Raw genomic sequence first — 10,331 nt, forward strand, 5'->3', positions numbered from 1 at the left:
GTGTTCTTTTTTAAATAGCAGGAGGGGGCGTGATCTGGAAGTGGGTTGATCTTAGAGGGCGGTTAGGAGTTGCAGCAATTTTCAAAAACCGTAGAGTTGGCCACTGTGTCTCTCTAGCAGCTGCAACTTTGGAAAAGAACGGTAATTCTCATCTGTTGGGCTTGAAATTCTCCATGAAAATGGCATCTTCCAACCCTTCTGCTCAATCAACCATCAAAGTGGCTGAACTTGGTACATACTTGGTACTTGGTACTATCAGGGATGCTGGGCAATCTTTACTCTCTGAAGAGCCATCCACGACCCCTACATTTGAAGATTGGAGTGAAGATGCACAGTGTTCACCAGTATCAGTGTGGAGCACACCCCCCTCACCACCACAGCTGTGGACTATGGACACTGACAACGAGGAAGATTTTTTGTATTTCGACAACTCTCCCGACATTGATGATGTAGACTGGGCATGGCCACCCTTCCAAGGCCCTGAGAGATTACTGGAATCGCTATGGGATAATGATGAGGACTTACCCTATGTACCCACGTAATCGGTGATGAATTGTGAAGTTACAATTCTTTTCTGTAAAAAGCATTTTTATTTTTGTATATAAATAAATGTTGATGTTGTGCGACGGGATTGTGTGTTTCAATTTTACTTATAATGTGTCAATTCACTACAGCAGGCGGCTCAGTGCTGTCCAGAGTAAGGATCTTGTTAGACAGTGTTTCTAAGATTTTTACGCCCCGTTACAATAACCTCAGTTTTATCTGAATTTAGAAGCAGAAAATTAAAGCTCATTATGTGTCTAAGACATCCCGGCAGTTTAACCAATAAAAGTGGGTATCACCTGCATAGCAGTGAAAATGTACGCTATGTCTTCTAAAGCACGTATAATGTAAACAGAACTGGTCTTTGCACAGAAGCCTGTGGAGCTTCATAATTAACCTCAGTGTGTGAAGAGGCCTCTCCATTTAATAATAGCTGTAATAAAATGTTATGGCCAACGGTGTTAAACGCTGCACTTTGGTCTAGCAGGGAAGATTTCAACATTTCAATATGAATGAAGGCTGAAAAACTGATTAGATTAATGTCTGATGATCTTTTCTGTGCTTCTTCAAGTTTGTAACACCGAACATATTAAAGGATGATATAAGGTTCACAGGAAGAGTTGAATTAGACACATTTACTATTTTTCTTTGTACTCTTTCTTTCTTGACATGTTTAATATGATTACTATCAGAGGAGAAAATGAACCCTGTGTAGTTTAAAACTTTTTATTTAATCAAACTGTAATGTCGTTGAACTCTGACGGACGTGTCTTTTAATCTTGTCAACAAAATGTGTCATTTATCATCTTGTAAAATGTTCCCTCTGCTTCTGTTGCACGTCTCCCCCGACACTCTCTGCTTCACCTGTCCTGTGCAGCTGGTCCAACCCCTGCCTCCTTAAACTGGTGTGTTTAAATCTCTTTACCTCTGTTGTGAACTTCACACAAAGTTTGTGGTAACAAAATCAAACTGAGGAGGATCTTGTTTGAAAAACACGCACTCACGAGACAAAATAAAACCAGACTGCCCAAAGCAAACGCAGAGCCCTCACAGCTGGTAGTACAAAACACAGTAACAACGTGCGTGTTAGATTCCCCTTACTCCCAAAAGCATGAATATGAAAAAAATGGGATCACCAAGAATATCCTAAAAATGGCATTGAGGGTGTGTTACAGTGAAAAAAAACACAAAAAGCAGCCAAATTTTCATCTGAAAATGTTGAATTTTAGTAAAAACAATGCTCTGTAGTTTGATACTGTCGTTACAGACAAAGCGGATGTTTAAAGCCTTTGGACGCACATTTGAAATGCACTCATTCTCCTCATCAGCTGGAAACTTTAAAGCCATAAAATGACTTTTTCGAACGGCTAAAACTATTGAACAAAAAGCGATGTTGAGCCTGTTCCAACATTTGAATGTACATGTGTTGAAGGTGCGGGTCTTGTTGAATTATTAAACATACTTTCTTTAATTTTTCGAGCCACAAAAACCAAACTTTTAATTTTCTTCCGCTTGAGTCTCGGCCTCGGGTAGCTCTACTCATCATTGCTGAGTCAGTTGTCTGTTTGTGCTACTTTTTTCAAGGAGCAGTGAATTATTGGTAAGGGTGACTTACTTAAGTGGAACTACTGTGGAAAGTTTTACCTTACATACATAGGGCTGACAGTACAGCTTCTGAGGTAACTGTTTACAAGATGTTATAATCTATCCAAAGGTTCTTTGCAATTTTACATTGATAAACATTATCCTTAACATATTTGGCCCACATAAAGTACTATGGCCATCACACTGTCATTTAGAATTGTTTAAATAACTCGTGTCTTAAGTCCTTCCATCACACAGAAAATAAAAAAACCCCACATGGTTCATTTTATATCACAAAATGTTAGAAATATAAGTCGTTCATAACACCCTGAAAAAGTACAGGTATATTACTACTGACTACTGATCAATGTCCATTAGTACCATTCACAAAGAGAATTTGCATATTAATGATTAAGGAACTGACCTCCCAGCCCATTGTTCCTTCAGTGGGCTGGTTTCATTCATTATGCAAATGTACTGTTTATAAAGTTGAGGAAACCTGCAGTCAGCTGAGACTGAAAAAGTCACTTAGATGAGTTTCTCCCACTGAAAACGCTACGTCCAGATGAACAGAATCAACCTTTGGGGATAACAATCTAGATCACTAGTTTATGTCACAACACAGTTCAATTGTTCCTTGCAGCGAGCCTGGATTGGACTGTACGATGATGTGAACAGCTGGAGGTGGTCGATGTCGAACACAGATTTCTACAAAAACAGTGAGGCTGAGTTTAGAAATTGGGCGCCTGGACAACCAGACAATTGGAACAGCAAAGAACACTGCACTTTTTTACGTGACACTGGATTTTGGGATGATGCAAGTTGTGACAGTGTCCTTCGCACACTCTGCTCTGATGTCAGAGGTGAGGATTTTAATTCATGCAGAACCCTAAAACAAAATTGTTCAAGTTCTAGACTCCCACCAGTTGTCCAGATAATGTTTTTGGATTTTACATTTAAATATGTCTTGTTCTCACTTCACTTTGGTCATTTTCCAGGACTGAATATGACATTTGTCTTCATCAACAATTCCATGACATGGATGGAGGCCCAGAGCTACTGCAGAGCTAATTATACAGACCTGGCCAGTGTGACAAACATGTCAGAGAACCAGAAGGCAAAGGAGTTGGTACCTGCAGGACAAAAGGTCTGGATCGGCCTTTTCAGAGACTCCTGGAAGTGGACGGATGGAAGTAACTCCTCATTTAGACACTGGAATACAAATGAACCCAATGGTGCCAGTAAGGAAACTTGTACGGCAGCAAACTTTGGATCAGCTGGACGATGGGAGGACTGGAACTGTGACCGGATGACAGCATTTGTTTGCTACAGTGGTAAGTTCTGATTCATGTATCTTTTAGTTTTTGAATTTAGCTGCATGTTTTCAAATGGAGACAAGGATGCTCCCATCCATCTCTGGTCCTCACAGACTGCACTCTATTATGATGTTTTATATTACAAACAACATATGTTTTTATGACAAAGGTCAATATACATTGTACAAAAATATAAACGCAACACTTTTGTTTTTGCTGCCCACAATAAGAGGTTGCAACATCTGTGGCATTGTGCTGTTTGATCAAACTGCACATTTCCCTGAACCCTGAATCCCCTGAACGGCTACCCTGAGGTACCCCTGAGCAAGGTACCGTCCCCACACACTGCTCCCCGGGCGCCGCACTGGTAGCTGCCCACTGTTTCACTGAGTGAATGGGTTAAATGCAGAGAAGAATTTCCCCACGGGGATCAATAAAGTATACATTATTATTATTATTATTTCAGAGTAGCCTTTTATTGTGGGCTGTCTAAGGCACACCTGTGCAACATTCATGCTGTCTAATCAGCACCTTAACATGCCACACCTGTGAGGTGGGATGGATTATCTTAAATGCTCACTAACACAGATTTAGGCAGATTTGTGAGCAATATTTGAGACTAATGGGTCTTTTGTGTTTGTAGAAAATGTTTCAGATTTTTGAGTTCAGCTCATTGAAAATGGGAGCAAAAATAAAAGTGTTGTGTTTATATTTTTGTTCAGTGTAGTTTATAAAGGTAAATTCTGAAACTGATGTTGCTTCATTTCTGACATTTGTATTTACCCTGTGAACAGTCAGGGCAGCAGCAACAACAAGGCGCTACTGTATTGTGCATCACTTATTTACCTTTACAATTAAATCTTTACATTTCTTCATTATTTACAAAGATCCTGCTTACAAGCAAGTGGTGAGACTGAGAATGGAGAAAAACAACAATCAGGATCTGAATGACCCTGCAGTGATGGCAGCCATGCTGGAACAGGTAATTATACAACTTTTTTTTAAACACACTATAGACATAGTAAGAAGTCATGATCTCAGTGCAGGGGTAAAACTAGTTGTGGCTCTCCAATGATAATGCCTGAGCTCTCTACAGTGGCAGGATACATTCATAAGTAATTAGTTTAAAGCTGCCTCATTTTTTGGCCCCACTCACCTCTTTACTGCTTTTGCCCCTCAGTTTTATCGTCACCTGATACTGAGAGTTTTCAGGGGCAGGTGTGAATAAACACTGACTATCAGCTGGTTGCTTGCTTTTGTTCAATATAGATAAATGTATTTGAGGAGAGTTTTGTTTTACGCCACTGTGAGCCTTCACTCATCAAACCGATTTGAGTTTGCCTTTCATGTGTTACTGTTCAATCTTTGTTCATTAATCACCAGCAGATGTTGCTGGTGATTAATTTTTTTTCACACAACACCAGAACGACTGCCGATGTCCGTAAGCTTCGGTTGACTTCTAGCTCGCCCTACAAAAGAGGAGCAAGAATAAAGGGAGCTTCTAAGTTATTTAAAGGCTGCATGAAAATCCTCTGCAGCTTAGTGCAGAACAAACAGGTTAGTTTTTTTTACACTGTGATGGATTTAAAATAAAGAACTGTGTGTGAGTGGTGCACAGTGGCTGTGTAATATAAAGACAGCAAAAACACTATACTGTCAGTGTCAAGGATGGAAATCAGCCAGGACAACATAAAACATCTGCTGACATCTGGTTAAAATCAGGTGTATAAATTTGCAAACAATATTATTATTGTAATACACTAATATAGCACAAGGTTCAGTTAGTTTGCACAAAAATAGCTGGTAGAATTGTTATACAAAGAGTTACTTTTTACATTCATTACTTTGAGTACACTTCAGAGACTGTTTTATCTGTTTTGTTATGGAATAATAAAGGAACAGACATTATGCACAGCACTGTGTACAGTGTTAATTCAGTTATAGATGTGTGATCCTGCATCCTTCCAAAGCAAAGCAATGTGAGTAACAAGGTTTTAGTAAAGAATTTTGTCTAAATGATATTCAGAAAAACACTTTTTGTGTGTTTCAGTTCAAACAGAAGCTGAAGAATAACGGCGTAAAAGGAGACATCAAACTGAGCTGGAGGAAGCAGTCAGACGGGGAGGTCTTCCACAGCGATGAAAAGGAAACAAAGAAGAACACAGCCTGTAAAAATTAGTTTTGCAGGTTGTGTTCATGTATTGTTTGGTGTGGGTGGTTCTTTTGTTTTTGTTTTTTTTGTAGAGCACAATATAGTAATAAACGTGTTTGTGTTCTAGTTTTACTGTTATTCTGCATTTAGGAGTTTGATTTTCTCGTGTATTTCTGGATTCATCTTTTGATATCTTTATTCTGGTAGACTGTAGTAGTAAAGTTTACAGTAGTAAACTTTGATTATTAGGACATCACTCAGACTTTTAGTTTTATTTTCATGTTATGGTTATTGATGAGTTTAGTTCCTGTGTTCTGGTTTATGTCTGTTAGTAGGAGTTCTTAGTTTCTTTCATGTATCTGTGACTGTTCCTCTTGTGTCTGTGTAAATATCTCAGCACTTCGGTGTTCTCTACTCAGGCATCTTATCGAGGCCACGTCCACACTAATACGTTTTCATTTGAAAACGTATCTTTTTCTCTCCGTTTTGGCCTTCCGTCCACACTGACACGCGTTTTTGGACTAGGAAAACGGAGCTTTTTGAAAACGCTCTCCAAAGTGGATACATTTGAAAACTGCGTTTTTGCGTCGCAGTGTGAAAAGCGAAAACGGAGGCTTTCGGAAATGAAGACGCAACTTTGTACTTTTGTGTTACTCACAGCAATAACTCCACCTAATTATCAGTCCATTTTTTAAAAAGTGCTTTTCCTTGACATTTTACTGCGATGTTTCAAAGTCGTGGCAAAATAAACATCGGACTGAAATGACGCAGGTCAAATCGTCTTACGTTTCACACATGCGCAGTACAGGAAGGTAGCGTTTTCAGTCGTTTCCGTGTGGTTGAACAGCTGTTCGGAAACGACTGAAAACGATAGAGTGGACGCGTTTTCAGACAAAAATGCCGTTTTCAAATGTATCCAGATGAGTGAGGATGTAGCCTAAGTGTTAGTATTCAGTCTGTGTTACTTCTCTTGTTTATTTCCTGTTTACAATTGATTTTTTTTTTCATGTTTCATGTTAGTTTTACTTCCTGCTGTTTGGTTAGTCTGACTGTATTCAAAATCAGCTTTACTGTCAAAAACCATGCGTACAGGTCATACACAGGAATTTGAAACTGCAAAGCTTCCACAGCCCTCAGTGTACACTAAAACAATATAGAGATAAAAATAAAATAAAGGTCTGTCATCTTGTTGTAAAGCCCTTTTGTTTTGGATTTACTTTATCAGTGGGATTAACACTTTCTTGGATTTTGTAAAAACTATTGAAAGTTGAGGAAAATACTTCTGAGTGATCTGTCCACATCTTTCCAAAACACGTAATAATCAGGCTTGCCTGTTTGGAAAAGTTAATAATGAGACACGACAGTGAATATTGGCCAAACCTAGTTTAACAAAGGCTTCATGCCAAGAACAAAGACTGTTTGCTTTGAGTGTTGATGGAGACGAGTAGATGAGTTTAAATATCTGGGTTCAACCATTAAAAGCAGTGAACAATGTACAAGAGAGGTGAAGAAGTTCATGCAGGGTGGTGTGGGTGGAGACGAGTGTCAGGGGTGATTTGCGATAGGGTGAAAAGGAAGATTTATAAGATGATAGTGTCATTTATAGTGGAGTGCACCCTGCGCCACATAACCCCAAAGCCCAAATCAGGTCAGCGAGCAGTCTGGCCTAACTTTCCTCCTACTAACTTTACTACTGTCAATCACATACCGACAGGTGGTCCAGGTGTGGACATTTGTCGACATTTATCATGTGATGGAGCCATTGCAGGGGGGCATGTTGGTATGTTGGGTCAATGTTCCAAAAAGCGGGTGAGTGGGCATCCCAGGATGTAATAGAACAGGGTGTTGACCGCCCACTTGACAGTGAAGCACTCCTCTACAGTGCTGTAGCGTGACTCGTGCTCTGATGTACAGTACTGGGGGGTACCCTTTTGTCACATGACAGCTGACCCAAAATTTTTCTGTCAGGTCCATTACGTGCTGAATTTCATTTGTACTGGAGCTTGGCCCTTCCTCCCAGTTTTATTTGTGTAGGTCCAGGACCCCATGTGGCTTCCTGCCAAACAGGAAATTTAAAAAACGCAGTGAAAAAAACTGAGGACCTCTTCACTGGTTCCAGTCATGTTCGTCATCATCATTGATCAATAAAAGTCTTATTCAGATGCTCCACCATACCATCAGTCTGTGGGTGATACACTTTGGTCCAAATAGACTTTATACCCAGTAATTCAAGCAACTTAAATGAGTCCAGACACTTTTCTTTCCAAGCTCCTTAGACTACGATGACCTGGATGACTGAGAACCTTCACAGACATAACCCAGTAATTCAAAAAGCTGTGGGTGACATGAACGATGTGCTCTGGTCCATCAGACTCTTGTTCAGGATTCTGATACAGGAATTATGTGTGCGGGCTGTTGTAGAAGCTCCTGTTATGGTTCTTGAGTTTCATAAGTTGGCTGCTTTGTTTTCTGAGTTGCTAAGCAGACCAGCATTTTTTTTAAGTTTGAGCTGTTCCAGTGGACACGTACCAAAAAAGGTGTTCAACACTTGCAAACATCTTAAGATCTTTTATCTCCAGAAATTCATATCCAAACTGAGAATGACTTTAATTATCAATCAACTGTCCAGTTACTTCTAAGTAATGGGGGAATATGACTAAAACAGCTGTAGTTCCTAAACAGTTCAATACTTTTGTTAAACTCTTGGAATTAAAGGCACATCCTGATTTTTTTTATTAAAAATCCACTGCAGACGACATTGTCCAAAAACTAGTGTAGAATGTGGCAGATCCACTCAGTTTAAACTGTGCATGTGTGTGACACTATGGAGGGACTGGATTGAGATAGTCTCCTTCCTCGTCTGTAACTACTACCCAGAGTCAGTACCACAACGCCTTCAAGTGTTACTGCTGCACAATACTACAACAAGCGCTCCCTCTTGTGGACAGTAGTAATAATTACACTTTATGTTTGACTGAAGGCAGGAGACGTGTCATTAATTCCAGGGCCGTGCAGAAACGTTTATAGGGGCGGGTGCTCAAAGTTAAAAAGGGGCACATTGAACCAGGCTGAATAACAACAACACACATTCATCAAGAATCTAATATGGGCAACAAGGCAAAGCAAACGTAGCCGATGTTTTACCTGATGGGTACAATGTTGCTGTTGAGGGGTTGCTGCTGCTCCTGCTGCTGATAGTGCTGGAGGGCAGGGCTGTGCTGATCTGAGACTGTAGACATTAAAACGTCCATAGGAGAGGTGGTGGCTGATTAAACAAGTATCATGAGATAATAACAAAATGCAAAGATTGGTGACAGCGCTTGGAACCATAAGGCAACAAAAAACTGTGAGAAATAATTTAGGCTCTGCCTGTGAATCACTCTTTGCTTCTCTTCTTCCTTCCATCCCATCATTTCATATATCACTCTCCACTTGCTGTCCATCTGAGAACAAGGCACAACTTGCTATTGCAATAAACTATAATTTAATTATCCACACCTAACAACTCTTAGCAGAAGACATGAACATGCCTTCTCTTCCAGAGATGTTGTTTGGAGACAACATCTATAATAAAATGATGACAGAAAAATGTTATAGCACTGCCTTTAGTAGCCTCACACAGCTCCTACTGTTTCCTCCTCATGTCCTTACCAGGCATGTCTGGACAATGTTATATCATGAGTAATTTTTTTTCTTTTAAATCCATATACATAAAACACACACATGCATGCACACACAGTGACATTTTAGACCTTCTTCAGAATACTGTATATACTGTGGGCACAAGTTTCCATCATGGTGCTGATCCAGAATCCTTATTACATTACATTATTATTTATTACTAGAGCTACAATAATAAAGCAATGAAGAGGGGGAAGTAATAAATATGAAATAATGTCATTATGATGATTCCATTTATTTCACTATCCACTCTGTGCAGGCAGAAAGCTTATTACATTTTTAAACTGTAGAGATACAATAATTTTGCTGCTGTAAAATCAGCATTTTGTCTTATTTAAAATATAAATCTAATATAATCTGCTTCTTAATGTATGTTCTTTAAAATACAGCGTGTGTTTTTAAATATATTATAATTATAATAATGCATAATTATGTGGACATGCATATTAGATCACTTTTTAGTGAAATATAATCCCTCCAGAAAGGCAGGGAAAGCCCTGTAACTTACTTTAAAACTAAATATGTTCCTTAAAACGGTGACAGAGCTACAGACCCATGACAGCCTTACCCAGTCAGCCAGCAGCTATGACCAGCACTACTTGTGCAGTTAATAAAAGGACAGGTAAAGTTTGTCGCGCTGTTGCACACACAGCACGCTCATTTGTTTCAGTTCGTCAGTTGCCACAAGACAGCTTACCAACGTGTACGTGATAAGCTAACACTCCTGTGTGCTGTAGACTACAGTGTGCGCTGTAGGTGTTGTTTCGGACCCGTAACAACACCTACTTACTGGTTTTGTCGCATCAGTCTGTGTCTCTGAGTTAATTTGTGTTTCTCCTACAGCTCCGGACCGCAAAAAATGCGCGTGCACTTGGTGAGCTCGTAACCAGCGCGTTCTGCCGTCAAGGGCGATCATTGGTTAAATGTGATCATGTGACTGATGCAAGCCAGATCCTTTTATTTAGCAAAACTGTGATTAATAGTCAAATATTATTGTTGAGGGGCACAGACAGGACTCCACACGCACACACACATAAAAAATAAATAAATAAATA

At 39.6% G+C, this 10,331-nt stretch overlaps 1 protein-coding gene across 3 annotated transcripts; it reads left to right on the forward strand.

Annotated features, from left to right (window-relative positions):
• The first annotated feature begins 2,800 nt into the window (after window positions 1-2,800).
• On the forward strand, window positions 2,801-6,765 carry LOC120435408 (L-selectin-like). Of its 3 annotated transcripts, none has more exons than XM_039604955.1 (5): window positions 2,801-2,990; window positions 3,126-3,461; window positions 4,331-4,425; window positions 4,827-5,000; window positions 5,494-6,765. In XM_039604955.1, the coding sequence occupies exons 1-5, from the start codon at window positions 2,819-2,821 to the stop codon at window positions 5,620-5,622; spliced, it is 906 nt and encodes a 301-aa protein (XP_039460889.1). In that variant the 5' UTR covers window positions 2,801-2,818; the 3' UTR covers window positions 5,623-6,765. The 3 variants fall into 3 exon arrangements, with proteins under 3 accessions (XP_039460889.1, XP_039460891.1, XP_039460892.1); XM_039604957.1 differs by having other exon boundaries at window positions 4,830-5,000; XM_039604958.1 differs by lacking the exon at window positions 4,827-5,000.
• Window positions 6,766-10,331: the final 3,566 nt, after the last annotated feature.

This window comes from Oreochromis aureus, linkage group 20 (assembly GCF_013358895.1).
Source record: "Oreochromis aureus strain Israel breed Guangdong linkage group 20, ZZ_aureus, whole genome shotgun sequence".
NCBI lineage: Eukaryota > Metazoa > Chordata > Actinopteri > Cichliformes > Cichlidae > Oreochromis > Oreochromis aureus.

Excerpts from the sequence above, each read along its gene's own strand:
- LOC120435408 (XM_039604955.1), top strand. The coding sequence starts at position 2,819 with ATGTCGAACACAGATTTCTACAAAAACAGTGAGGCTGAGTTTAGAAAT. Across the intron at positions 3,462-4,330 it reads AGCATTTGTTTGCTACAGTG|ATCCTGCTTACAAGCAAGTG; the intron begins GTAAGTTCTGAT and ends TTATTTACAAAG. Across the intron at positions 4,426-4,826 it reads TGGCAGCCATGCTGGAACAG|CAGATGTTGCTGGTGATTAA; the intron begins GTAATTATACAA and ends ATTAATCACCAG.